The sequence below is a fragment of the Chiloscyllium plagiosum genome, unplaced genomic scaffold (genome assembly GCF_037043375.1).
Source record: "Chiloscyllium plagiosum isolate Xiang-an unplaced genomic scaffold, Cpla_swu_hap1 HiC_scaffold_32, whole genome shotgun sequence".
Taxonomy (NCBI): Eukaryota; Metazoa; Chordata; class Chondrichthyes; order Orectolobiformes; family Hemiscylliidae; genus Chiloscyllium; species Chiloscyllium plagiosum.
The window spans coordinates 49,514,010-49,541,377 of record NW_028270170.1 but is presented as its reverse complement, the minus strand read 5'-3'; the positions used below and the strand labels follow the sequence as shown (position 1 = coordinate 49,541,377).

The window sequence follows — 27,368 nt, the reverse complement described above, 5'->3', positions numbered from 1 at the left end:
GCTCCAACACCATAGTAACTGTAACAGTGCAGCATCAACACCATAGTAACTGTAACAGTGCAACACCAACACCATAGTAACTGTAACAGTGCAGCTCCAACACCATAGTAACTGTAACAGTGCAGCTCCAACCCCATAGTAACTGTAACAGTGCAGCTCCAACACCATAATAACTGTAACAGTGCAGCTCCAACACCATAGTAAGTGTAACAGTGCAACACCAACACCATAGTAACTGTAACAGTGCAGCTCCAACACCATAGTAACTGTAACAGTGCAGCTCCAACACCATAGTAACTGTAACAGTGCAGCATCAACACCATAGTAACTGTAACAGTGCAGCTCCCACACCATAGTAACTGTAACAGTGCAGCTCCAACACCATAGTAACTGTAACAGTGCAACACCAACACCATCGTAACTGTAACAGTGCAGCTCCAACACCATAGTAACTGTAACAGTGCAGCTCCCACACCATAGTAACTGTAACAGTGCAGCTCCAACACCATAGTAACTGTAACAGTGCAACACCAACACCATAGTAAGTGTAACAGTGCAACACCAACACCATAGTAACTGTAACAGTGCAGCTCCAACACCATAGTAACTGTAACAGTGCAGCATCAACACCATAGTAACTGTAACAGTGCAGCATCAACACCATAGTAACTGTAACAGTGCAGCTCCAACACCATAGTAACTGTAACAGTGCAGCATCAACACCATAGTATCTGTAACAGTGCAGCTCCAACACCATAGTAACTGTAACAGTGCAGCTCCAACACCATAGTAACTGCAACAGTGCAACAGCAACACCATAGTAACTGTAACAGTGCAGCTCCAACACCATAGTAACTGTAACAGTGCAGCATCAACACCATAGTAACTGTAACAGTGCAACACCAACACCATAGTAACTGTAACAGTGCAGCTCCAACACCATAGTAACTGTAACAGTGCAGCTCCAACACCATAGTAACTGTAACAGTGCAACATCAACACCATAGTAACTGTAACAGTGCAGCTCCAACACCATAGTAACTGTAACAGTGCAACACCAACACCATAGTAACTGTAACAGTGCAGCTCCAACACCATAGTAACTGTAACAGTGCAACACCAACACCATAGTAACTGTAACAGTGCAGCTCCAACACCATAGTAACTGTAACAGTGCAGCTCCAACACCATAGTAACTGTAACAGTGCAGCTCCAACACCTTAGTAACTGTAACAGTGCAGCTCCAACACCATAGTAACTGTAACAGTGCAGCTCCAACACCATAGTAACTGTAACAGTGCAACATCAACACCATAGTAACTGTAACAGTGCAGCTCCAACACCATAGTAACTGTAACAGTGCAACACCAACACCATAGTAACTGTAACAGTGCAGCTCCAACACCATAGTAACTGTAACAGTGCAACACCAACACCATAGTAACTGTAACAGTGCAGCTCCAACACCATAGTAACTGTAACAGTGCAACACCAACACCATAGTAACTGTAACAGTGCAGCTCCAACACCATAGTAACTGTAACAGTGCAGCTCCAACACCATAGTAACTGTAACAGTGCAACACCAACACCATAGTAACTGTAACAGTGCAGCTCCAACACCATAGTAACTGTAACAGTGCAGCTCCAACACCATAGTAACTGTAACAGTGCAGCTCCAACACCATAGTAACTGTAACAGTGCAGCTCCAACACCATAGTAACTGTAACAGTGCAGCTCCAACACCATAGTAACTGTAACAGTGCAGCATCAACACCATAGTAACTGTAATAGTGCAACACCAACACCATAGTAACTGTAACAGTGCAGCATCAACACCATAGTAACTGTAACAGTGCAGCTCCAATACCATAGTAACTGTAACAGTGCAGCTCCAACACCATAGTAACTGTAACAGTGCAGCTCCAACACCATAGTAACTGTAACAGTGCAGCATCAACACCAGAGTAACTGTAATAGTGCAACACCAACACCATAGTAACTGTAACAGTGCAGCATCAACACCATAGTAACTGTAACAGTGCAGCTCCAACACCATAGTATCTGTAACAGTGCAGCATCAACACCATAGTAACTGTAACAGTGCAGCTCCAACACCATAGTAACTGTAACAGTGCAACTCCAACACCAGAGTAACTGTAATAGTGCAACACCAACACCATAGTAACTGTAACAGTGCAGCATCAACACCATAGTAACTGTAACAGTGCAGCTCCAACACCATAGTAACTGTAACAGTGCAACACCAACACCATAGTAACTGTAACAGTGCAGCTCCAACACCATAGTAACTGTAACAGTGCAGCTCCAACACCATAGTAACTGTAACAGTGCAGCATCAACACCATAGTAACTGTAACAGTGCAACTCCAACACCATAATAACTGTAACAGTGCAGCTCCAACACCATAGTAACTGTAACAGTGCAGCTCCAACACCATAGTAACTGTAACAGTGCAGCATCAACACCATAGTAACTGTAATAGTGCAACACCAACACCATAGTAACTGTAACAGTGCAGCATCAACACCATAGTAACTGTAACAGTGCAGCATCAACACCATAGTAACTGTAACAGTGCAGCTCCAATACCATAGTAACTGTAACAGTGCAGCTCCAACACCATAGTAACTGTAACAGTGCAGCTCCAACACCATAGTAACTGTAACAGTGCAGCATCAACACCAGAGTAACTGTAATAGTGCAACACCAACACCATAGTAACTGTAACAGTGCAGCATCAACACCATAGTAACTGTAACAGTGCAGCTCCAACACCATAGTATCTGTAACAGTGCAGCATCAACACCATAGTAACTGTAACAGTGCAGCTCCAACACCATAGTAACTGTAACAGTGCAACTCCAACACCAGAGTAACTGTAATAGTGCAACACCAACACCATAGTAACTGTAACAGTGCAGCATCAACACCATAGTAACTGTAACAGTGCAGCTCCAACACCATAGTAACTGTAACAGTGCAGCATCAACACCATAGTAACTGTAACAGTGCAGCTCCAACACCATAGTAACTGTAACAGTGCAACTCCAACACCATAGTAACTGTAACAGTGCAGCTCCAACACCATAGTAACTGTAACAGTGCAACACCAACACCATAGTAACTGTAACAGTGCAGCATCAACACCATAGTAACTGTAACAGTGCAGCTCCAACACCATAGTAACTGTAACAGTGCAGCATCAACACCATAGTAACTGTAACAGTGCCACTCCAACACCATAGTAACTGTAACAGTGCAGCTCCAACACCATAGTAACTGTAACAGTCCAACTCCAAAACCATAGTAACTGTAACAGTGCAGCATCAACACCATAGTAACTGTAACAGTGCAGCATCAACACCATAGTAACTGTAACAGTGCAGCATCAACACCATAGTAACTGTAACAGTGCAACTCCAACACCATAGTAACTGTAACAGTGCAGCATCAACACCATAGTAACTGTAACAGTGCAACTCCAACACCATAGTAACTGTAACAGTGCAGCTCCAACACCATAGTAACTGTAACAGTGCAGCTCCAACACCATAGTAACTGTAACAGTGCAACTCCAACACCATAGTAACTGTAACAGTGCAGCATCAACACCATAGTAACTGTAACAGTGCAGCATCAACACCATAGTAACTGTAACAGTGCAACACCAACACCATAGTAACTGTAACAGTGCAGCTCCAACACCATAGTAACTGTAACAGTGCAGCTCCAACACCATAGTAACTGTAACAGTGCAGCTCCAACACCATAGTAACTGTAACAGTGCAACACCAACACCATAGTAACTGTAACAGTGCAGCATCAACACCATAGTAACTGTAACAGTGCAGCTCCAACACCATAGTAACTGTAACAGTGCAACACCAACACCATAGTAACTGTAACAGTGCAGCTCCAACACCATAGTAACTGTAACAGTGCAGCTCCAACACCATAGTAACTGTAACAGTGCAGCATCAACACCATAGTAACTGTAACAGTGCAACTCCAACACCATAATAACTGTAACAGTGCAGCTCCAACACCATAGTAACTGTAACAGTGCAGCTCCAACACCATAGTAACTGTAACAGTGCAACATCAACACCATAGTAACTGTAACAGTGCAGGTCCAACACCATAGTAACTGTAACAGTGCAGCTCCAACACCATAGTAACTGTAACAGTGCAGCTCCAACACCATAGTAAGTGTAACAGTGCAACACCAACACCATAGTAACTGTAACAGTGCAGCATCAACACCATAGTAAGTGTAACAGTGCAGCTCCAACACCATAGTAACTGTAACAGTGCAGCATCAACACCATAGTAACTGTAACAGCGCAACACCAACACCATAGTAACTGTAACAGTGCAACTCCAACACCATAGTAACTGTAACAGTGCAACACCAACACCATAGTAACTGTAACAGTGCAACTCCAACACCATAGTAACTGTAACAGTGCAGCTCCAACACCATAGTAACTGTAACAGCGCAACACCAACACCATAGTAACTGTAACAGTGCAACTCCAACACCATAGTAACTGTAACAGTGCAACACCAACACCATAGTAACTGTAACAGTGCAGCTCCCACACCATAGTAACTGTAACAGTGCAGCTCCAACACCATAGTAACTGTGACAGTGCAGCTCCAACACCATAGTAACTGTAACAGTGCAGCTCCCACACCATAGTAACTGTAACAGTGCAGCATCAACACCATAGTAACTGTAACAGTGCAGCTCCAACACCATGGTACCTGCAACAGTGCAGCTCCAACACCATAGTAACTGTAACAGTGCAGCTCCAACACCATAGTAACTGTAACAGTGCAGCATCAACACCATAGTAACTGTAACAGTGCAGCATCAACACCATAGTAACTGTAACAGTGCAGCTCCAACACCATAGTAACTGTAACAGTGCAGCTCCAACACCATAGTAACTGTAACAGTGCAGCTCCAACACCATAGTAACTGTAACAGTGCAGCATCAACACCATAGTAACTGTAACAGTGCAGCTCCAACACCATAGTAACTGTAACAGTGCAGCTCCAACACCATAGTAACTGTAACAGTGCAGCTCCCACACCATAGTAACTGTAACAGTGCAACTCCAACACCATAGTAACTGTAACAGTGCAGCTCCAACACCATAGTAACTGTAACAGTGCAACATCAACACCATAGTAACTGTAACAGTGCAACAGCAACACCATAGTAACTGTAACAGTGCAGCTCCAACACCATAGTAACTGTAGCAGTGCACCTCCAACACCATAGTAACTGTAACAGTGCAGCTCCAACACCATAGTAACTGTAACAGTGCAACTCCAACACCATAGTAACTGTAACAGTGCAACACCAACACCATAGTAACTGTAATAGTGCAGCTCCAACACCATAGTAACTGTAACAGTGCAGCTGCAACACCATAGTAACTGTAACAGTGCAGCTCCAACACCATAGTAACTGTAACAGTGCAGCTCCAACACCATAGTAACTGTAACAGTGCAACACCAACACCATAGTAACTGTAACAGTGCAGCTCCAACACCATAGTAACTGTAACAGTGCAGCTCCAACACCATAGTAACTGTAACAGTGCAGCTCCAACACCATAGTAACTGTAACAGTGCAACATCAACACCATAGTAACTGTAACAGTGCAGCATCAACACCATAGTAACTGTAACAGTGCAACACCAACACCATAGTAACTGTAACAGTGCAGCTCCAACATCATAGTAACTGTAGCAGTGCAGCTCCAACACCATAGTAACTGTAACAGTGCAGCTCCAACACCATAGTAACTGTAACAGTGCAGCTCCAACACCATAGTAACTGTAACAGTGCAACACCAACACCATAGTAACTGTAACAGTGCAGCTCCAACACCATAGTAACTGTAACAGTGCAGCTCCAACACCATAGTAACTGTAGCAGTGCAGCTCCAACACCATAGTAACTGTAACAGTGCAGCTCCAACACCATAGTAACTGTAACAGTGCAGCTCCAACACCATAGTAACTGTAACAGTGCAACACCAACACCATAGTAACTGTAACAGTGCAGCTCCAACACCATAGTAACTGTAACAGTGCAGCTCCAACACCATAGTAACTGTAACAGTGCAACATCAACACCATAGTAACTGTAACAGTGCAACAGCAACACCATAGTAACTGTAACAGTGCAGCTCCAACATCATAGTACCTGTAGCAGTGCAGCTCCAACACCATAGTAACTGTAACAGTGCAGCTCGAACACCATAGTAACTGTAAAAGTGCAGCTCCAACACCATAGTAACTGTAACAGTGCAACAGCAACACCATAGTAACTGTAACAGTGCAACACCAACACCATAGTAACTGTAACAGTGCAGCTCCAACACCATAGTAACTGAAACAGTGCAGCATCAACACCATAGTAACTGTAACAGTGCAGCTCCAACACCATAGTAACTGTAACAGTGCAGCATCAACACCATAGTAACTGTAACAGTGCAGTCCAACACAATAGTAACTGTAACAGTGCAGCATCAACACCATAGTAACTGTAACAGTGCAGCTCCAACACCATAGTAACTGTAACAGTGCAGCATCAACACCATAGTAACTGTAACAGTGCAGCTCCAACACCATAGTAACTGTAACAGTGCAGCTCCCACACCATAGTAACTGTAACAGTGCAGCTCCAACACCATAGTAACTGTAACAGTGCAGCTCCCACACCATAGTAACTGTAACAGTGCAGCTCCAACACCATAGTAACTGTAACAGTGCAGCTCCAACACCATAGTAACTGTAACAGTGCAGCTCCCACACCATAGTAACTGTAACAGTGCAGCTCCAACACCATAGTAACTGCAACAGTGCAGCATCAACACCATAGTAACTGTAACAGCGCAGCTCCAACACCATCGTAACTGTAACAGTGCAGCTCCAACACCATAGTAACTGTAACAGTGCAGCATCAACACCATAGTAACTGTAACAGCGCAGCTCCAACACCATAGTAACTGTAACAGTGCAGCTCCAACACCATAGTAACTGTAACAGTGCAGCATCAACACCATAGTAACTGTAACAGCGCAGCTCCAACACCATAGTAACTGTAACAGTGCAGCATCAACACCATAGTAACTGTAACAGCGCAGCTCCAACACCATAGTAACTGTAACAGTGCAGCTCCAACACCATAGTAACTGTGACAGTGCAGCTCCAACACCATAGTAACTGTAACAGTGCAGCTCCAACACCATAGTAACTGTAACAGTGCAGCTCCAACACCATAGTAACTGTAACAGTGCAGCATCAACACCATAGTAACTGTAACAGTGCAGCTCCAACACCATAGTAACTGTAACAGTGCAGCTCCAACACCATAGTAACTGTAACAGTGCAACACCAACACCATAGTAACTGTAACAGTGCAGCTCCAACACCATAGTAACTGTAAAGGTGCAGCTCCAATACCATAGTAACTGTAACAGTGCAGCTCCAACACCATAGTAACTGTAACAGTGCAGCTCCAACACCATAGTAACTGTAACAGTGCAGCTCCCACACCATAGTAACTGTAACAGTGCAGCTCCAACACCATAGTAACTGCAACAGTGCAGCATCAACACCATAGTAACTGTAACAGTGCAGCTCCAACACCATAGTAACTGCAACAGTGCAGCATCAACACCATAGTAACTGTAACAGCGCAGCTCCAACACCATCGTAACTGTAACAGTGCAGCTCCAACACCATAGTAACTGTAACAGTGCAGCATCAACACCATAGTAACTGTAACAGCGCAGCTCCAACACCATAGTAACTGTAACAGTGCAGCATCAACACCATAGTAACTGTAACAGCGCAGCTCCAACACCATAGTAACTGTAACAGTGCAGCTCCAACACCATAGTAACTGTAACAGTGCAGCATCAACACCATAGTAACTGTAACAGCGCAGCTCCAACACCATAGTAACTGTAACAGTGCAGCATCAACACCATAGTAACTGTAACAGCGCAGCTCCAACACCATAGTAACTGTAACAGTGCAGCTCCAACACCATAGTAACTGTAACAGTGCAGCATCAACACCATAGCAACTGTAACAGTGCAGCTCCAACACCATAGTAACTGTAACAGTGCAGCATCAACACCATAGTAACTGTAACAGTGCAGCTCCAACACCATAGTAACTGTAACAGTGCAGCTCCAACACCATAGTAACTGTAACAGTGCAACACCAACACCATAGTAACTGTAACAGTGCAGCTCCAACACCATAGTAACTGTAACAGTGCAGCTCCAATACCATAGTAACTGTAACAGTGCAGCTCCAACACCATAGTAACTGTAACAGTGCAGCTCCAACACCATAGAAACTGTAACAGTGCAGCTCCAACACCATAGTAACTGTAACAGTGCAGCATCAACACCATAGTAACTGTAACAGTGCAGCTCCAACACCATAGTAACTGTAACAGTGCAGCATCAACACCATAGTAACTGTAACAGTGCAGCTCCAACACCATAGTAACTGTAACAGTGCAGCATCAACACCATAGTAACTGTAACAGTGCAGCTCCAACACCATAGTAACTGTAACAGTGCAGCATTAACACCATAGTAACTGTAACAGTGCAACACCAACACCATAGTAACTGTAACAGTGCAGCTCCAACACAATAGTAACTGTAACAGTGCAGCTCCAACACCATAGTAACTGTAACAGTGCAACACCAACACCATAGTAACTGTAACAGTGCAGCTCCAACACCATAGTAACTGTAACAGTGCAGCTCCAACACCATAGTAACTGTAACAGTGCAACTCCAACACCATAGTAACTGTAACAGTGCAGCTCCAACACCATAGTAACTGTAACAGTGCAGCTCCAACACCATAGTAACTGTAACAGTGCAACATCAACACCATAGTAACTGTAACAGTGCAGGTCCAACACCATAGTAACTGTAACAGTGCAGCTCCAACACCATAGTAACTGTAACAGTGCAGCTCCAACACCATAGTAAGTGTAACAGTGCAACACCAACACCATAGTAACTGTAACAGTGCAGCATCAACACCATAGTAAGTGTAACAGTGCAGCTCCAACACCATAGTAACTGTAACAGTGCAGCATCAACACCATAGTAACTGTAACAGCGCAACACCAACACCATAGTAACTGTAACAGTGCAACTCCAACACCATAGTAACTGTAACAGTGCAACACCAACACCATAGTAACTGTAACAGTGCAGCTCCCACACCATAGTAACTGTAACAGTGCAGCTCCAACACCATAGTAACTGTAACAGCGCAACACCAACACCATAGTAACTGTAACAGTGCAACTCCAACACCATAGTAACTGTAACAGTGCAACACCAACACCATAGTAACTGTAACAGTGCAGCTCCCACACCATAGTAACTGTAACAGTGCAGCTCCAACACCATAGTAACTGTGACAGTGCAGCTCCAACACCATAGTAACTGTAACAGTGCAGCTCCCACACCATAGTAACTGTAACAGTGCAGCATCAACACCATAGTAACTGTAACAGTGCAGCTCCAACACCATGGTACCTGCAACAGTGCAGCTCCAACACCATAGTAACTGTAACAGTGCAGCTCCAACACCATAGTAACTGTAACAGTGCAGCATCAACACCATAGTAACTGTAACAGTGCAGCTCCAACACCATAGTAACTGTAACAGTGCAGCTCCAACACCATAGTAACTGTAACAGTGCAGCTCCAACACCATAGTAACTGTAACAGTGCAGCATCAACACCATAGTAACTGTAACAGTGCAGCTCCAACACCATAGTAACTGTAACAGTGCAGCTCCAACACCATAGTAACTGTAACAGTGCAGCTCCCACACCATAGTAACTGTAACAGTGCAACTCCAACACCATAGTAACTGTAACAGTGCAGCTCCAACACCATAGTAACTGTAACAGTGCAACATCAACACCATAGTAACTGTAACAGTGCAACAGCAACACCATAGTAACTGTAACAGTGCAGCTCCAACACCATAGTAACTGTAGCAGTGCAGCTCCAACACCATAGTAACTGTAACAGTGCAGCTCCAACACCATAGTAACTGTAACAGTGCAACACCAACACCATAGTAACTGTAATAGTGCAGCTCCAACACCATAGTAACTGTAACAGTGCAGCTCCAACACCATAGTAACTGTAACAGTGCAGCTCCAACACCATAGTAACTGTAACAGTGCAGCTCCAACACCATAGTAACTGTAACAGTGCAACACCAACACCATAGTAACTGTAACAGTGCAGCTCCAACACCATAGTAACTGTAACAGTGCAGCTCCAACACCATAGTAACTGTAACAGTGCAGCTCCAACACCATAGTAACTGTAACAGTGCAACATCAACACCATAGTAACTGTAACAGTGCAGCATCAACACCATAGTAACTGTAACAGTGCAACACCAACACCATAGTAACTGTAACAGTGCAGCTCCAACATCATAGTAACTGTAGCAGTGCAGCTCCAACACCATAGTAACTGAAACAGTGCAGCTCCAACACCATAGTAACTGTAACAGTGCAGCTCCAACACCATAGTAACTGTAACAGTGCAACACCAACACCATAGTAACTGTAACAGTGCAGCTCCAACACCATAGTAACTGTAACAGTGCAGCTCCAACACCATAGTAACTGTAGCAGTGCAGCTCCAACACCATAGTAACTGTAACAGTGCAGCTCCAACACCATAGTAACTGTAACAGTGCAGCTCCAACACCATAGTAACTGTAACAGTGCAACACCAACACCATAGTAACTGTAACAGTGCAGCTCCAACACCATAGTAACTGTAACAGTGCAGCTCCAACACCATAGTAACTGTAACAGTGCAACATCAACACCATAGTAACTGTAACAGTGCAACAGCAACACCATAGTAACTGTAACAGTGCAGCTCCAACATCATAGTAACTGTAGCAGTGCAGCTCCAACACCATAGTAACTGTAACAGTGCAGCTCGAACACCATAGTAACTGTAAAAGTGCAGCTCGAACACCATAGTAACTGTAACAGTGCAACAGCAACACCATAGTAACTGTAACAGTGCAACACCAACACCATAGTAACTGTAACAGTGCAGCTCCAACACCATAGTAACTGAAACAGTGCAGCATCAACACCATAGTAACTGTAACAGTGCAGCTCCAACACCATAGTAACTGTAACAGTGCAGCATCAACACCATAGTAACTGTAACAGTGCAGTCCAACACAATAGTAACTGTAACAGTGCAGCATCAACACCATAGTAACTGTAACAGTGCAGCTCCAACACCATAGTAACTGTAACAGTGCAGCATCAACACCATAGTAACTGTAACAGTGCAGCTCCAACACCATAGTAACTGTAACAGTGCAGCTCCCACACCATAGTAACTGTAACAGTGCAGCTCCAACACCATAGTAACTGTAACAGTGCAGCTCCAACACCATAGTAACTGTAACAGTGCAGCTCCCACACCATAGTAACTGTAACAGTGCAGCTCCAACACCATAGTAACTGTAACAGTGCAGCTCCCACACCATAGTAACTGTAACAGTGCAGCTCCAACACCATAGTAACTGCAACAGTGCAGCATCAACACCATAGTAACTGTAACAGCGCAGCTCCAACACCATCGTAACTGTAACAGTGCAGCTCCAACACCATAGTAACTGTAACAGTGCAGCATCAACACCATAGTAACTGTAACAGCGCAGCTCCAACACCATAGTAACTGTAACAGTGCAGCATCAACACCATAGTAACTGTAACAGCGCAGCTCCAACACCATAGTAACTGTAACAGTGCAGCTCCAACACCATAGTAACTGTAACAGTGCAGCATCAACACCATAGTAACTGTAACAGCGCAGCTCCAACACCATAGTAACTGTAACAGTGCAGCATCAACACCATAGTAACTGTAACAGCGCAGCTCCAACACCATAGTAACTGTAACAGTGCAGCTCCAACACCATAGTAACTGTGACAGTGCAGCTCCAACACCATAGTAACTGTAACAGTGCAGCTCCAACACCATAGTAACTGTAACAGTGCAGCATCAACACCATAGTAACTGTAACAGTGCAGCTCCAACACCATAGTAACTGTAACAGTGCAGCTCCAACACCATAGTAACTGTAACAGTGCAACACCAACACCATAGTAACTGTAACAGTGCAGCTCCAACACCATAGTAACTGTAACAGTGCAGCTCCAATACCATAGTAACTGTAACAGTGCAGCTCCAACACCATAGTAACTGTAACAGTGCAGCTCCAACACCATAGTAACTGTAACAGTGCAGCTCCCACACCATAGTAACTGTAACAGTGCAGCTCCAACACCATAGTAACTGCAACAGTGCAGCATCAACACCATAGTAACTGTAACAGTGCAGCTCCAACACCATAGTAACTGCAACAGTGCAGCATCAACACCATAGTAACTGTAACAGCGCAGCTCCAACACCATCGTAACTGTAACAGTGCAGCTCCAACACCATAGTAACTGTAACAGTGCAGCATCAACACCATAGTAACTGTAACAGCGCAGCTCCAACACCATAGTAACTGTAACAGTGCAGCATCAACACCATAGTAACTGTAACAGCGCAGCTCCAACACCATAGTAACTGTAACAGTGCAGCTCCAACACCATAGTAACTGTAACAGTGCAGCATCAACACCATAGTAACTGTAACAGCGCAGCTCCAACACCATAGTAACTGTAACAGTGCAGCATCAACACCATAGTAACTGTAACAGCGCAGCTCCAACACCATAGTAACTGTAACAGTGCAGCTCCAACACCATAGTAACTGTAACAGTGCAGCATCAACACCATAGTAACTGTAACAGTGCAGCTCCAACACCATAGTAACTGTAACAGTGCAGCATCAACACCATAGTAACTGTAACAGTGCAGCTCCAACACCATAGTAACTGTAACAGTGCAGCTCCAACACCATAGTAACTGTAACAGTGCAACACCAACACCATAGTAACTGTAACAGTGCAGCTCCAACACCATAGTAACTGTAACAGTGCAGCTCCAATACCATAGTAACTGTAACAGTGCAGCTCCAACACCATAGTAACTGTAACAGTGCAGCTCCAACACCATAGTAACTGTAACAGTGCAGCTCCAACACCATAGTAACTGTAACAGTGCAGCATCAACACCATAGTAACTGTAACAGTGCAGCTCCAACACCATAGTAACTGTAACAGTGCAGCATCAACACCATAGTAACTGTAACAGTGCAGCTCCAACACCATAGTAACTGTAACAGTGCAGCATCAACACCATAGTAACTGTAACAGTGCAGCATTAACACCATAGTAACTGTAACAGTGCAGCTCCAACACCATAGTAACTGTAACAGTGCAGCTCCAACACCATAGTAACTGTAACAGTGCAGCTCCAACACCATAGTAACTGTAACAGTGCAGCTCCAACACCATAGTAACTGTAACAGTGCAGCATCAACACCATAGTAACTGTAACAGTGCAGCATCAACACCATAGTAACTGTAACAGTGCAGCATCAACACCATAGTAACTGTAACAGTGCAGCATCAACACCATAGTAACTGTAACAGTGCAGCTCCAACACCATAGTAACTGTAACAGTGCAGCTCCAACACCATAGTAACTGTAACAGTGCAGCTCCAACACCATAGTAACTGTAACAGTGCAGCATCAACACCATAGTAACTGTAACAGTGCAGCATCAACACCATAGTAACTGTAACAGTGCAGCTCCAACACCATAGTAACTGTAACAGTGCAGCATCAACACCATAGTAACTGTAACAGTGCAGCATCAACACCATAGTAACTGTAACAGTGCAGCTCCAACACCATAGTAACTGTAACAGTGCAACACCAACACCATAGTAACTGTAACAGTGCAGCTCCAACACCATAGTAACTGTAACAGTGCAGCATCAACACCATAGTAACTGTAACAGTGCAGCTCCAACACCATAGTAACTGTAACAGTGCAGCATCAACACCATAGTAACTGTAACAGTGCAGCTCCAACACCATAGTAACTGAAACAGTGCAGCTCCAACACCATAGTAACTGTAACAGTGCAGCTCCAACACCATAGTAACTGTAACAGTGCAACTCCAACACCATAGTAACTGTAACAGTGCAACTCCAACACCATAGTAACTGTAACAGTGCAGCTCCAACACCATAGTAACTGTGACAGTGCAACTTCAACACCATAGTAACTGTAACAGTGCAACTCCAACACCATAGTAACTGTAACAGTGCAGCTCCAACACCATAGTAACTGTAACAGTGCAGCATCAACACCATAGTAACTGTAACAGTGCAGCTCCAACACCATAGTAACTGTAACAGTGCAGCTCCAACACCATAGTAACTGTAACAGTGCAGCATCAACACCATAGTAACTGTAACAGTGCAGCTCCAACACCATAGTAACTGTAACAGTGCAACTCCAACACCATAGTAACTGTAACAGTGCAACTCCAACACCATAGTAACTGTAACAGTGCAGCTCCAACACCATAGTAACTGTAACAGTGCAGCATCAACACCATAGTAACTGTAACAGTGCAGCTCCAACACCATAGTAACTGTAACAGTGCAACTCCAACACCATAGTAACTGTAACAGTGCAACTCCAACACCATAGTAACTGTAACAGTGCAACTCCAACACCATAGTAACTGTAACAGTGCAGCATCAACACCATAGTAACTGTAACAGTGCAGCTCCAACACCATAGTAACTGTAACAGTGCAGCTCCAACACCATAGTAACTGTAACAGTGCAGCTCCAACACCATAGTAACTGTAACAGTGCAGCATCAACACCATAGTAACTGTAACAGTGCAACTCCAACACCATAGTAACTGTGACAGTGCAACATCAACACCATAGTAACTGTAACAGTGCAGCTCCAACACCATAGTAACTGTAACAGTGCAGCATCAACACCATAGTAACTGTAACAGTGCAACTCCAACACCATAGTAACTGTAACAGTGCAGCTCCAACACCATAGTAACTGTAACAATGCAGCATCAACACCATAGTAACTGTAACAGTGCAGCTCCAACACCATAGTAACTGTAACAGTGCAGCATCAACACCATAGTAACTGTAACAGTGCAGCTCCAACACCATAGTAACTGTAACAGTGCAGCATCAACACCATAGTAACTGTAACAGTGCAACTCCAACACCATAGTAACTGTAACAGTGCAGCTCCAACACCATAGTAACTGTAACAATGCAGCATCAACACCATAGTAACTGTAACAGTGCAGCTCCAACACCATAGTAACTGTAACAGTGCAGCATCAACACCATAGTAACTGTAACAGTGCAGCATCAACACCATAGTAACTGTAACAGTGCAGCTCCAACACCATAGTAACTGTAACAGTGCAGCATCAACACCATAGTAACTGTAACAGTGCAGCTCCAACACCATAGTAACTGTAACAGTGCAGCATCAACACCATAGTAACTGTAACAGTGCAGCTCCAACACCATAGTAACTGTAACAGTGCAGCATCAACACCATAGTAACTGTAACAGTGCAGCTCCAACACCATAGTAACTGTAACAGTGCAGCTCCAACACCATAGTAAGTGTAACAGTGCAGCATCAACACCATAGTAACTGTAACAGTGCAGCTCCAACACCATAGTAACTGTAACAGTGCAGCATCAACACCATAGTAACTGTAACAGTGCAGCTCGAACACCATAGTAACTGTAACAGTGCAGCTCCAACACCATAGTAACTGTAACAGTGCAGCTCCAACACCATAGTAACTGTAACAGTGCAGCATCAACACCATAGTAACTGTAACAGTGCAGCTCCAACACCATAGTAACTGTAACAGTGCAGCTCCAACACCATAGTAACTGTAACAGTGCAGCATCAACACCATAGTAACTGTAACAGTGCAGCTCCAACACCATAGTAACTGTAACAGTGCAGCTCCAACACCATAGTAACTGCAACAGTGCAACAGCAACACCATAGTAACTGTAACAGTGCAGCTCCAACACCATAGTAACTGTAACAGTGCAGCATCAACACCATAGTAACTGTAACAGTGCAGCTCCAACACCATAGTAACTGTAACAGTGCAGCTCCAACACCATAGTAACTGTAACAGTGCAGCTCCAACACCATAGTAAGTGTAACAGTGCAACACCAACACCACAGTAACTGTAACAGTGCAGCTCCAACACCATAGTAACTGTAGCAGTGCAGCTCCAACACCATAGTAACTGTAACAGTGCAGCTCCCACACCATAGTAACTGTAACAGTGCAGCTCCAACACCATAGTAACTGTAACAGTGCAACACCAACACCATAGTAACTGTAACAGTGCAGCTCCAACACCATAGTAACTGTAACAGTGCAGCTCCCACACCATAGTAACTGTAACAGTGCAGCATCAACACCATAGTAACTGTAACAGTGCAGCATCAACACCATAGTAACTGTAACAGTGCAGCTCCAACACCATAGTAACTGTAACAGTGCAGCTCCAACACCATAGTAACTGTAACAGTGCAGCATCAACACCATAGTAACTGTAACAGTGCAGCATCAACACCATAGTAACTGTAACAGTGCAGCTCCAACACCATAGTAACTGTAACAGTGCAGCATCAACACCATAGTATCTGTAACAGTGCAGCTCCAACACCATAGTAACTGTAACAGTGCAGCTCCAACACCATAGTAACTGCAACAGTGCAACAGCAACACCATAGTAACTGTAACAGTGCAGCTCCAACACCATAGTAACTGTAACAGTGCAGCATCAACACCATAGTAACTGTAACAGTGCAACACCAACACCATAGTAACTGTAACAGTGCAGCTCCAACACCATAGTAACTGTAACAGTGCAGCTCCAACACCATAGTAACTGTAACAGTGCAACATCAACACCATAGTAACTGTAACAGTGCAGCTCCAACACCATAGTAACTGTAACAGTGCAACACCAACACCATAGTAACTGTAACAGTGCAGCTCCAACACCATAGTAACTGTAACAGTGCAACACCAACACCATAGTAACTGTAACAGTGCAGCTCCAACACCATAGTAACTGTAACAGTGCAGCTCCAACACCATAGTAACTGTAACAGTGCAACATCAACACCCTAGTAACTGTAACAGTGCAGCTCCAACACCATAGTAACTGTAACAGTGCAGCTCCAACACCATAGTAACTGTAACAGTGCAGCTCCAACACCATAGTAACTGTAACAGTGCAACATCAACACCATAGTAACTGTAACAGTGCAGCTCCAACACCATAGTAACTGTAACAGTGCAACACCAACACCATAGTAACTGTAACAGTGCAGCTCCAACACCATAGTAACTGTAACAGTGCAACACTAACACCATAGTAACTGTAACAGTGCAGCTCCAACACCATAGTAACTGTAACAGTGCAGCTCCAACACCATAGTAACTGTAACAGTGCAGCTCCAACACCATAGTAACTGTAACAGTGCAGCTCCAACACCATAGTAACTGTAACAGTGCAACACCAACACCATAGTAACTGTAACAGTGCAGCTCCAACACCATAGTAACTGTAACAGTGCAACACCAACACCATAGTAACTGTAACAGTGCAGCTCCAACACCATAGTAACTGTAACAGTGCAGCATCAACACCATAGTAACTGTAACAGTGCAGCATCAACACCATAGTAACTGTAACAGTGCAGCATCAACACCATAGTAACTGTAACAGTGCAGCTCCAACACCATAGTAACTGTAACAGTGCAGCTCCAACACCATAGTAACTGTAACAGTGCAGCTCCAACACCATAGTAACTGTAACAGTGCAACACCAACACCATAGTAACTGTAACAGTGCAGCTCCAACACCATAGTAACTGTAACAGTGCAACACCAACACCATAGTAACTGTAACAGTGCAGCTCCAACACCATAGTAACTGTAACAGTGCAGCATCAACACCATAGTAACTGTAACAGTGCAGCATCAACACCATAGTAACTGTAACAGTGCAGCATCAACACCATAGTAACTGTAACAGTGCAGCTCCAACACCATAGTAACTGTAACAGTGCAGCTCCAACACCATAGTAACTGTAACAGTGCAGCATCAACACCATAGTAACTGTAACAGTGCAGCTCCAACACCATAGTAACTGTAACAGTGCAGCATCAACACCATAGTAACTGTAACAGTGCAGCATCAACACCATAGTAACTGTAACAGTGCAGCTCCAACACCATAGTAACTGTAACAGTGCAGCATCAACACCATAGTAACTGTAACAGTGCAGCATCAACACCATAGTAACTGTAACAGTGCAGCTCCAACACCATAGTAACTGTAACAGTGCAACACCAACACCATAGTAACTGTAACAGTGCAGCTCCAACACCATAGTAACTGTAACAGTGCAGCATCAACACCATAGTAACTGTAACAGTGCAGCTCCAACACCATAGTAACTGTAACAGTGCAGCATCAACACCATAGTAACTGTAACAGTGCAGCTCCAACACCATAGTAACTGTAACAGTGCAGCTCCAACACCATAGTAACTGTAACAGTGCAGCTCCAACACCATAGTAACTGTAACAGTGCAACTCCAACACCATAGTAACTGTAACAGTGCAACTCCAACACAATAGTAACTGTAACAGTGCAGCTCCAACACCATAGTAACTGTGACAGTGCAACTTCAACACCATAGTAACTGTAACAGTGCAACTCCAACACCATAGTAACTGTAACAGTGCAGCTCCAACACCATAGTAACTGTAACAGTGCAGCATCAACACCATAGTAACTGTAACAGTGCAGCTCCAACACCATAGTAACTGTAACAGTGCAGCTCCAACACCATAGTAACTGTAACAGTGCAGCATCAACACCATAGTAACTGTAACAGTGCAGCTCCAACACCATAGTAACTGTAACAGTGCAACTCCAACACCATAGTAACTGTAACAGTGCAACTCCAACACCATAGTAACTGTAACAGTGCAGCTCCAACACCATAGTAACTGTAACAGTGCAGCATCAACACCATAGTAACTGTAACAGTGCAGCTCCAACACCATAGTAACTGTAACAGTGCAACTCCAACACCATAGTAACTGTAACAGTGCAACTCCAACACCATAGTAACTGTAACAGTGCAACTCCAACACCATAGTAACTGTGACAGTGCAACATCAACACCATAGTAACTGTAACAGTGCAGCTCCAACACCATAGTAACTGTAACAGTGCAGCATCAACACCATAGTAACTGTAACAGTGCAACTCCAACACCATAGTAACTGTAACAGTGCAGCTCCAACACCATAGTAACTGTAACAATGCAGCATCAACACCATAGTAACTGTAACAGTGCAGCATCAACACCATAGTAACTGTAACAGTGCAGCTCCAACACCATAGTAACTGTAACAGTGCAGCATCAACACCATAGTAACTGTAACAGTGCAGCTCCAACACCATAGTAACTGTAACAGTGCAGCATCAACACCATAGTAACTGTAACAGTGCAGCTCCAACACCATAGTAACTGTAACAGTGCAGCTCCAACACCATAGTAAGTGTAACAGTGCAGCATCAACACCATAGTAACTGTAACAGTGCAGCTCCAACACCATAGTAACTGTAACAGTGCAGCATCAACACCATAGTAACTGTAACAGTGCAGCTCGAACACCATAGTAACTGTAACAGTGCAGCTCCAACACCATAGTAACTGTAACAGTGCAGCTCCAACACCATAGTAACTGTAACAGTGCAGCATCAACACCATAGTAACTGTAACAGTGCAGCTCCAACACCATAGTAACTGTAACAGTGCAGCATCAACACCATAGTAACTGTAACAGTGCAGCTCCAACACCATAGTAACTGTAACAGTGCAGCATCAACACCATAGTAACTGTAACAGTGCAGCTCCAACACCATAGTAACTGTAACAGTGCAGCTCCAACACCATAGTAACTGCAACAGTGCAACAGCAACACCATAGTAACTGTAACAGTGCAGCTCCAACACCATAGTAACTGTAACAGTGCAGCATCAACACCATAGTAACTGTAACAGTGCAGCTCCAACACCATAGTAACTGTAACAGTGCAGCTCCAACACCATAGTAACTGTAACAGTGCAGCTCCAACACCATAGTAAGTGTAACAGTGCAACACCAACACCACAGTAACTGTAACAGTGCAGCTCCAACACCATAGTAACTGTAACAGTGCAGCTCCAACACCATAGTAACTGTAACAGTGCAGCTCCCACACCATAGTAACTGTAACAGTGCAGCTCCAACACCATAGTAATTGTAACAGTGCAACACCAACACCATAGTAACTGTAACAGTGCAGCTCCAACACCATAGTAACTGTAACAGTGCAGCTCCCACACCATAGTAACTGTAACAGTGCAGCATCAACACCATAGTAACTGTAACAGTGCAGCATCAACACCATAGTAACTGTAACAGTGCAGCTCCAACACCATAGTAACTGTAACAGTGCAGCTCCAACACCATAGTAACTGTAACAGTGCAGCATCAACACCATAGTAACTGTAACAGTGCAGCATCAACACCATAGTAACTGTAACAGTGCAGCTCCAACACCATAGTAACTGTAACAGTGCAGCTCCAACACCATAGTAACTGTAACAGTGCAGCTCCAACACCATAGTAACTGCAACAGTGCAACAGCAACACCATAGTAACTGTAACAGTGCAGCTCCAACACCATAGTAACTGTAACAGTGCAGCATCAACACCATAGTAACTGTAACAGTGCAACACCAACACCATAGTAACTGTAACAGTGCAGCTCCAACACCATAGTAACTGTAACAGTGCAGCTCCAACACCATAGTAACTGTAACAGTGCAACATCAACACCATAGTAACTGTAACAGTGCAGCTCCAACACCATAGTAACTGTAACAGTGCAACACCAACACCATAGTAACTGTAACAGTGCAGCTCCAACACCATAGTAACTGTAACAGTGCAACACCAACACCATAGTAACTGTAACAGTGCAGCTCCAACACCATAGTAACTGTAACAGTGCAGCTCCAACACCATAGTAACTGTAACAGTGCAACATCAACACCATAGTAACTGTAACAGTGCAGCTCCAACACCATAGTAACTGTAACAGTGCAGCTCCAACACCATAGTAACTGTAACAGTGCAGCTCCAACACCATAGTAACTGTAACAGTGCAACATCAACACCATAGTAACTGTAACAGTGCAGCTCCAACACCATAGTAACTGTAACAGTGCAACACCAACACCATAGTAACTGTAACAGTGCAGCTCCAACACCATAGTAACTGTAACAGTGCAACACTAACACCATAGTAACTGTAACAGTGCAGCTCCAACACCATAGTAACTGTAACAGTGCAGCTCCAACACCATAGTAACTGTAACAGTGCAGCTCCAACACCATAGTAACTGTAACAGTGCAGCTCCAACACCATAGTAACTGTAACAGTGCAACACCAACACCATAGTAACTGTAACAGTGCAGCTCCAACACCATAGTAACTGTAACAGTGCAACACCAACACCATAGTAACTGTAACAGTGCAGCTCCAACACCATAGTAACTGTAACAGTGCAGCTCCAACACCATAGTAACTGTAACAGTGCAACACCAACACCATAGTAACTGTAACAGTGCAGCTCCAACACCATAGTAACTGTAACAGTGCAACACCAACACCATAGTAACTGTAACAGTGCAGCTCCAACACCATAGTAACTGTAACAGTGCAGCTCCAACACCATAGTAACTGTAACAGTGCAACACCAACACCATAGTAACTGTAACAGTGCAGCTCCAACACCATAGTAACTGTAACAGTGCAGCTCCAACACCATAGTAACTGTAACAGTGCAACATCAACACCATAGTAACTGTAACAGTGCAGCTCCAACACCATAGTAACTGTAACAGTGCAACATCAACACCATAGTAACTGTAACAGTGCAGCTCCAACACCATAGTAAGTGTAACAGTGCAGCATCAACACCATAGTAACTGTAACAGTGCAGCTCCAACACCATAGTAACTGTAACAGTGCAGCATCAACACCATAGTAACTGTAACAGTGCAGCATCAACACCATAGTAACTGTAACAGTGCAGCTCCAACACCATAGTAACTGTAACAGTGCAGCATCAACACCATAGTAACTGTAACAGTGCAGCATCAACACCATAGTAACTGTAACAGTGCAGCTCCAACACCATAGTAACTGTAACAGTGCAGCTCCAACACCATAGTAACTGTAACAGTGCAACATCAACACCATAGTAACTGTAACAGTGCAGCTCCAACACCATAGTAACTGTAACAGTGCAACACCAACACCATAGTAAGTGTAACAGTGCAACACCAACACCATAGTAACTGTAACAGTGCAGCTCCAACACCATAGTAACTGTAACAGTGCAGCTCCAACACCATAGTAACTGTAACAGTGCAGCATCAACACCATAGTAACTGTAACAGTGCAACACCAACACCATAGTAACTGTAACAGTGCAGCTCCAACACCATAGTAACTGTAACAGTGCAACACCAACACCATAGTAAGTGTAACAGTGCAACACCAACACCATAGTAACTGTAACAGTGCAGCTCCAACACCATAGTAACTGTAACAGTGCAGCTCCAACACCATAGTAACTGTAACAGTGCAACACCAACACCATAGTAACTGTAACAGTGCAGCTCCAACACCATAGTAACTGTAACAGTGCAACACCAACACCATAGTAACTGTAACAGTGCAACTCCAACACCATAGTAACTGTAACAGTGCAGCTCCAACACCATAGTAACTGTAACAGTGCAGCATCAACACCATAGTAACTGTAACAGTGCAGCTCCAACACCATAGTAACTGTAACAGTGCAGCTCCAACACCATAGTAACTGTAACAGTGCAGCTCCAACACCATAGTAACTGTAACAGTGCAACTCCAACACCATAGTAACTGCGACAGTGCAACTCCAACACCATAGTAACTGTAACAGTGCAGCTCCAACACCATAGTAACTGTAACAGTGCAGCATCAACACCATAGTAACTGTCAGTATCATTGGGACTGAGTTTTGAAAGAAGGTTTCAGAAACCAGTGTTTTCAATCAAGGCAGAAGGATGTGAGAGGTGTTTTGACTCTAGGTCTAAGAAAGTACTGGATGTTGGATATGAAGAATTCACTCTAAACTCTTCCAACTGGACAAATAGAGATTATTCTCAACTATTGTGAGACAATAGTTGAGAATAGTGGGCGGTACGGTGGCACAGTGGTTAGCACTGCTGCCTCACAGCTCCAGAGACCCGGGTTCAATTCCCGCCTCAGGCGACTGACTGTGTGGAGTTTGCACATTCTCCCCGTGTCTGCGTGGGTTTCCTCCAGGTGCTCCGTTTCCTCCCACAGTCCAAAGATGTGCAGGCCAGGTGAATTGGCCATGCTAAATTGCCCGTAGTGTTAGGTATGGGGTAAATGTAGGGGTATGGGTGGGTTGCACTTCGGCAGGTCGGTGTGGACTTGTTGGGCCGAAGGGCCTGTTTCCACACTGTAATGTAATCTAATCTAAAAATGGAGGGTTGCTATCAACTCGTTTGATTGCAAAGTGCACACAGCAGATACAGAGGATTCTCACAGCAGATACAGAGAGCTGTTACAGCTGATACAGAGGATTCTCATAGCAGATACATAGGGCTGTTACAGCAGATACAGAGGATTATCACAGCAGATACAGCGAGCTGTCTCAGCAGGTAGTGATACAAGCAAAAACAAAATCCAGAAACAGATAGATACTGTGATAAGGAAGTGGATGGATGAGCAAAGATGGGTGAAATGTCTTTCTAATTTGCACTATATTGTGCAGTTCCTCTCTTCAGTTTGATGACAGGGGTCTACTGACACCATACTTTGTGTCAGGAAGTTAAATTATTGTGGAGAAATAATTAATTCTTGAAATACCAAGACAAATTGTGAAATATAATTTCTAGCCATTTCTCTTCCCCAGAGAGTGACATTAACTACCTGATGAGCATCGCCTTGGACAAGATCGCTTTCCTTCCATTTAGCTACCTCATGGACCAATGGCGATGGAAGGTGTTTGATGGGCGGATTCCAGAAGATGTTTACAACCAGGAATGGTGGAATCTCAGGTACATTACAAAGATAACTTCATGTAAAATATCAGCAGAGAGAGAGCCAAAGAACATCAAGTGTTAGAGGAAGGAGAGCTTCAGAGAAAAGAGAAAAATATTCCTACTGTAGGTAACAGTGTGAGACAGAGAGAGACTGTGAATAACGGAGGGAGAAAGAGAGACTGAGAGTAACAGGAAGGGTGAAAGAGCCAGGGAGAAACAACAGAGGAGAAAGAGAGAGGAATTGTGACTAAGACAGGAGGGAGAGATAGCAGCAGGAGTGAGAGAGAAAGAGAGCGAGAGAGGCAGTGAAACGCTCACTGTGAATAAAAGAGAGAGGAAAATGTGAGAAAGACAGAGAGAGAGATTGTAAGCAAGAGACAGAGTCTGTGAGTAGGAGATCTCTTTAGTAATCAGAGTCAACAAACCTGGTCTAAGTTTAAATGCAGCTTGGTAGTTAACTGTCGATGATCATCTAACTTATACATTCTCCATGGCAATGTTTCCACCAACCAGTGTTTACCTGAGAACCAATCAGCAGTCTCTCCTCATGCAATGTAATATATGTTTACACTTTTCCCTTCCCCAGATCATCTCTTCAGGCCATCCCAGAATCCCGTTTCCCTTCATCCAATTCCCCTTGGGCCTGCAGGCCTCCACTGACTCCTCCAGTCCTCCATGGAGAACATCTCTGCCTCCCCCCCTCCCCCCCCCCCCACCACACCCATGAAGCACTGCCTTCTATTCAGGATTCCTGGTGCACACACAGTGCCAGACTCCCTACAACTCACTGCAGGCTCAGCGTCCCTCTGGATTGATCCCTACCTGCCCTTGGCTTCCATAACTCCCAGTCCTCAGGACCGCTGAACAATTGCCTGGGCCAGGGCACCATGAGCCACTCAGAAACATGGGATTTACAGGACTGGAAGATGCCATTTAGCCCATTGCATTCCCTCTGTCTCTCTGAATAAGAAAAGCACTTAGAGCCCTCCCTCATTTTCTCTCTGTAACAATGTGTATTATTCCTTTCTAAACAGCCACCTAGTTCCATTTCTGAACACTTTCACTGAATATTCAGTGTTTTCTCATTACATTTTGTTTTCTCCTCTTGCTCTGTCGGTATTTTCACTTTCTCACTGTGTGTATTTTCTTACCCTCTGCATGACTTGCATTCTCGCTGTTTCTTTTACTCATCATTTTAATTTATGGTGACATTCCTTCTCTCCCCTCCCAATCTCTAATAATGTCTTCCCTTTCTTTCTGCATCTGTATTACAGATTTCTCTCATCCCTTTGTGTGCATCTGTGACCCTCGCTCTCTATCCTCATCTCTCTCTGTCTCTCTCTGTTGATTTGTGATTCTTTGGTCTGTGTTTGGAGCTGTGGATCCTTTTCTGTTCTGAGCTCTGTTTTACTCTATTACTGGCTTGATGATGATTGCAACTGGATCTACAAAACAAATGCTTTCTATGCCTCTCCAACTAGGCAGTGCAGCTGAGGTTCACAGCATAAGAAGTTCAGCACCAAGTATGTTACTTTTGAAGTTTAGTAACAAATCAAGTTTTAGTTTTCAAACAGACGACATTCCCTCTGCAACATTAAACAGGAAGGCTGGAATTTTCCATTTCTGCACATGTGCCTGTTTGATCTTCCACCCATTAATGTTATAGATCGTCTTGTGCAGAGGGAGCATTTAGGGCAAATGGTGGTCTGGTTATCTGGCTGATAACCCACAATGTGTTCCTTTCATTAGACTTCAAAAATGTATATTTTTCATTACCATTATCTCTGGGTGATGGCCCATCGCTGGAATGTTCATGCATAGACCCAGCAAATGCCCCGAGGGCCTGGTTCCAATCCCACCACGACAGGTGGGAGAATTTGAATTCAATAAAAGTGAGGATTTAAGAGTCTATGATGACCAGGAGTCCGTTGCTTGGTTGTCAGGGAAAAACTCATCTGGTTCACTAATGTCCTTTAGGGAAGGATACTGCCATCCTTACCTGGTCTGGCCTACATGTGATTCCAGACCCACAGCGATGTGGTTGATTCTCAAATGTCCTCTGGGCAATTAGAGATGGGCAATAAATGCTGGACCAGTCAGTGATGGCCTCTAACCCCTGAGTAAATTTTAAAAAGCAGTATTCAACAATCAAACTTCTCCACCCAAGGGAACCTTGGAATCTGCTCTGGGAAACAGTGTCATTGCGTGAAGCTTACTCAAGGGTGGCACTTTGTGAGTTGAAATGTTTACCAAGGCCTGAGCAAATTACTCACAAATACAACAGCAATACTCTTCAAATGTCACTCGTTGACTGGGTAGTGCTTTGAGATGTCCCCAGGATAAGACAGATGCTATGGGGGATCTTTCTTCTGTGAGGTATTCAGTAAAAGTATTCACAAGTTGCAGTTATGTAGGAGACCATACCTACACACAGCAAGGAGAGTGAGGATCCAGGGATGCTGCCTGACCTGCTGTGCTTTTCCAGCACTACGCTCTCGACTCCCAAGATCCAAGCCTGAGAATGTCACTGCCATGATCAGCCCATGTCAGGGCTGAGTGCTGCCCTAACCCGTCAGGGGCACACACCCCATCCCCATCACTGTTCCCAACCTCACCCCATTTCCTGGTCCTCCCCCTCCCCCCACTCCCAAGTTCAACCCCAGCACCCATTTATCAGTGCTGGCAGGACAGTGCTGCCTCCTACTGGTGCTGCTGCCCTCTCATGGCCCTTGAGTCCTATGCCACCTATGATTAGATTGGATTAGATTCCCTACAGTGTGGAAACAGGCCCTTCGGCCCAACAAGTCCACACTGACCCTCCGAAGAGTAACCCACCAGACCCATTCCCCTCTGACTTGTCGATAGACAAATATCAATGGTAGACATGGCAAGAGAAGACTTTGAGCAGTTTACCCCTTCACTGGCCCAGAAAGTCCCAGGACAAACCATATCACAAAAAGCCCACTCCAGACCCAGTTCTGAGACCACTCCAAAGAATCTGGGATGTTTTATCACTCTGCCTG

At 44.2% G+C, this 27,368-nt stretch overlaps 1 protein-coding gene across 1 annotated transcript in view; it reads left to right on the top strand.

The window, feature by feature from the left end:
- The window catches only part of ace (angiotensin I converting enzyme (peptidyl-dipeptidase A) 1), a 223,852-nt gene that overhangs the window by 180,079 nt on the left and 16,405 nt on the right, over positions 1-27,368 (top strand). Inside the window, exon 21 of the mRNA XM_087977991.1 lies at positions 24,216-24,360. Coding sequence (XP_087834117.1) covers positions 24,216-24,360 — 145 coding nt within the window. The remainder of the gene's footprint in view (positions 1-24,215; positions 24,361-27,368) is intronic.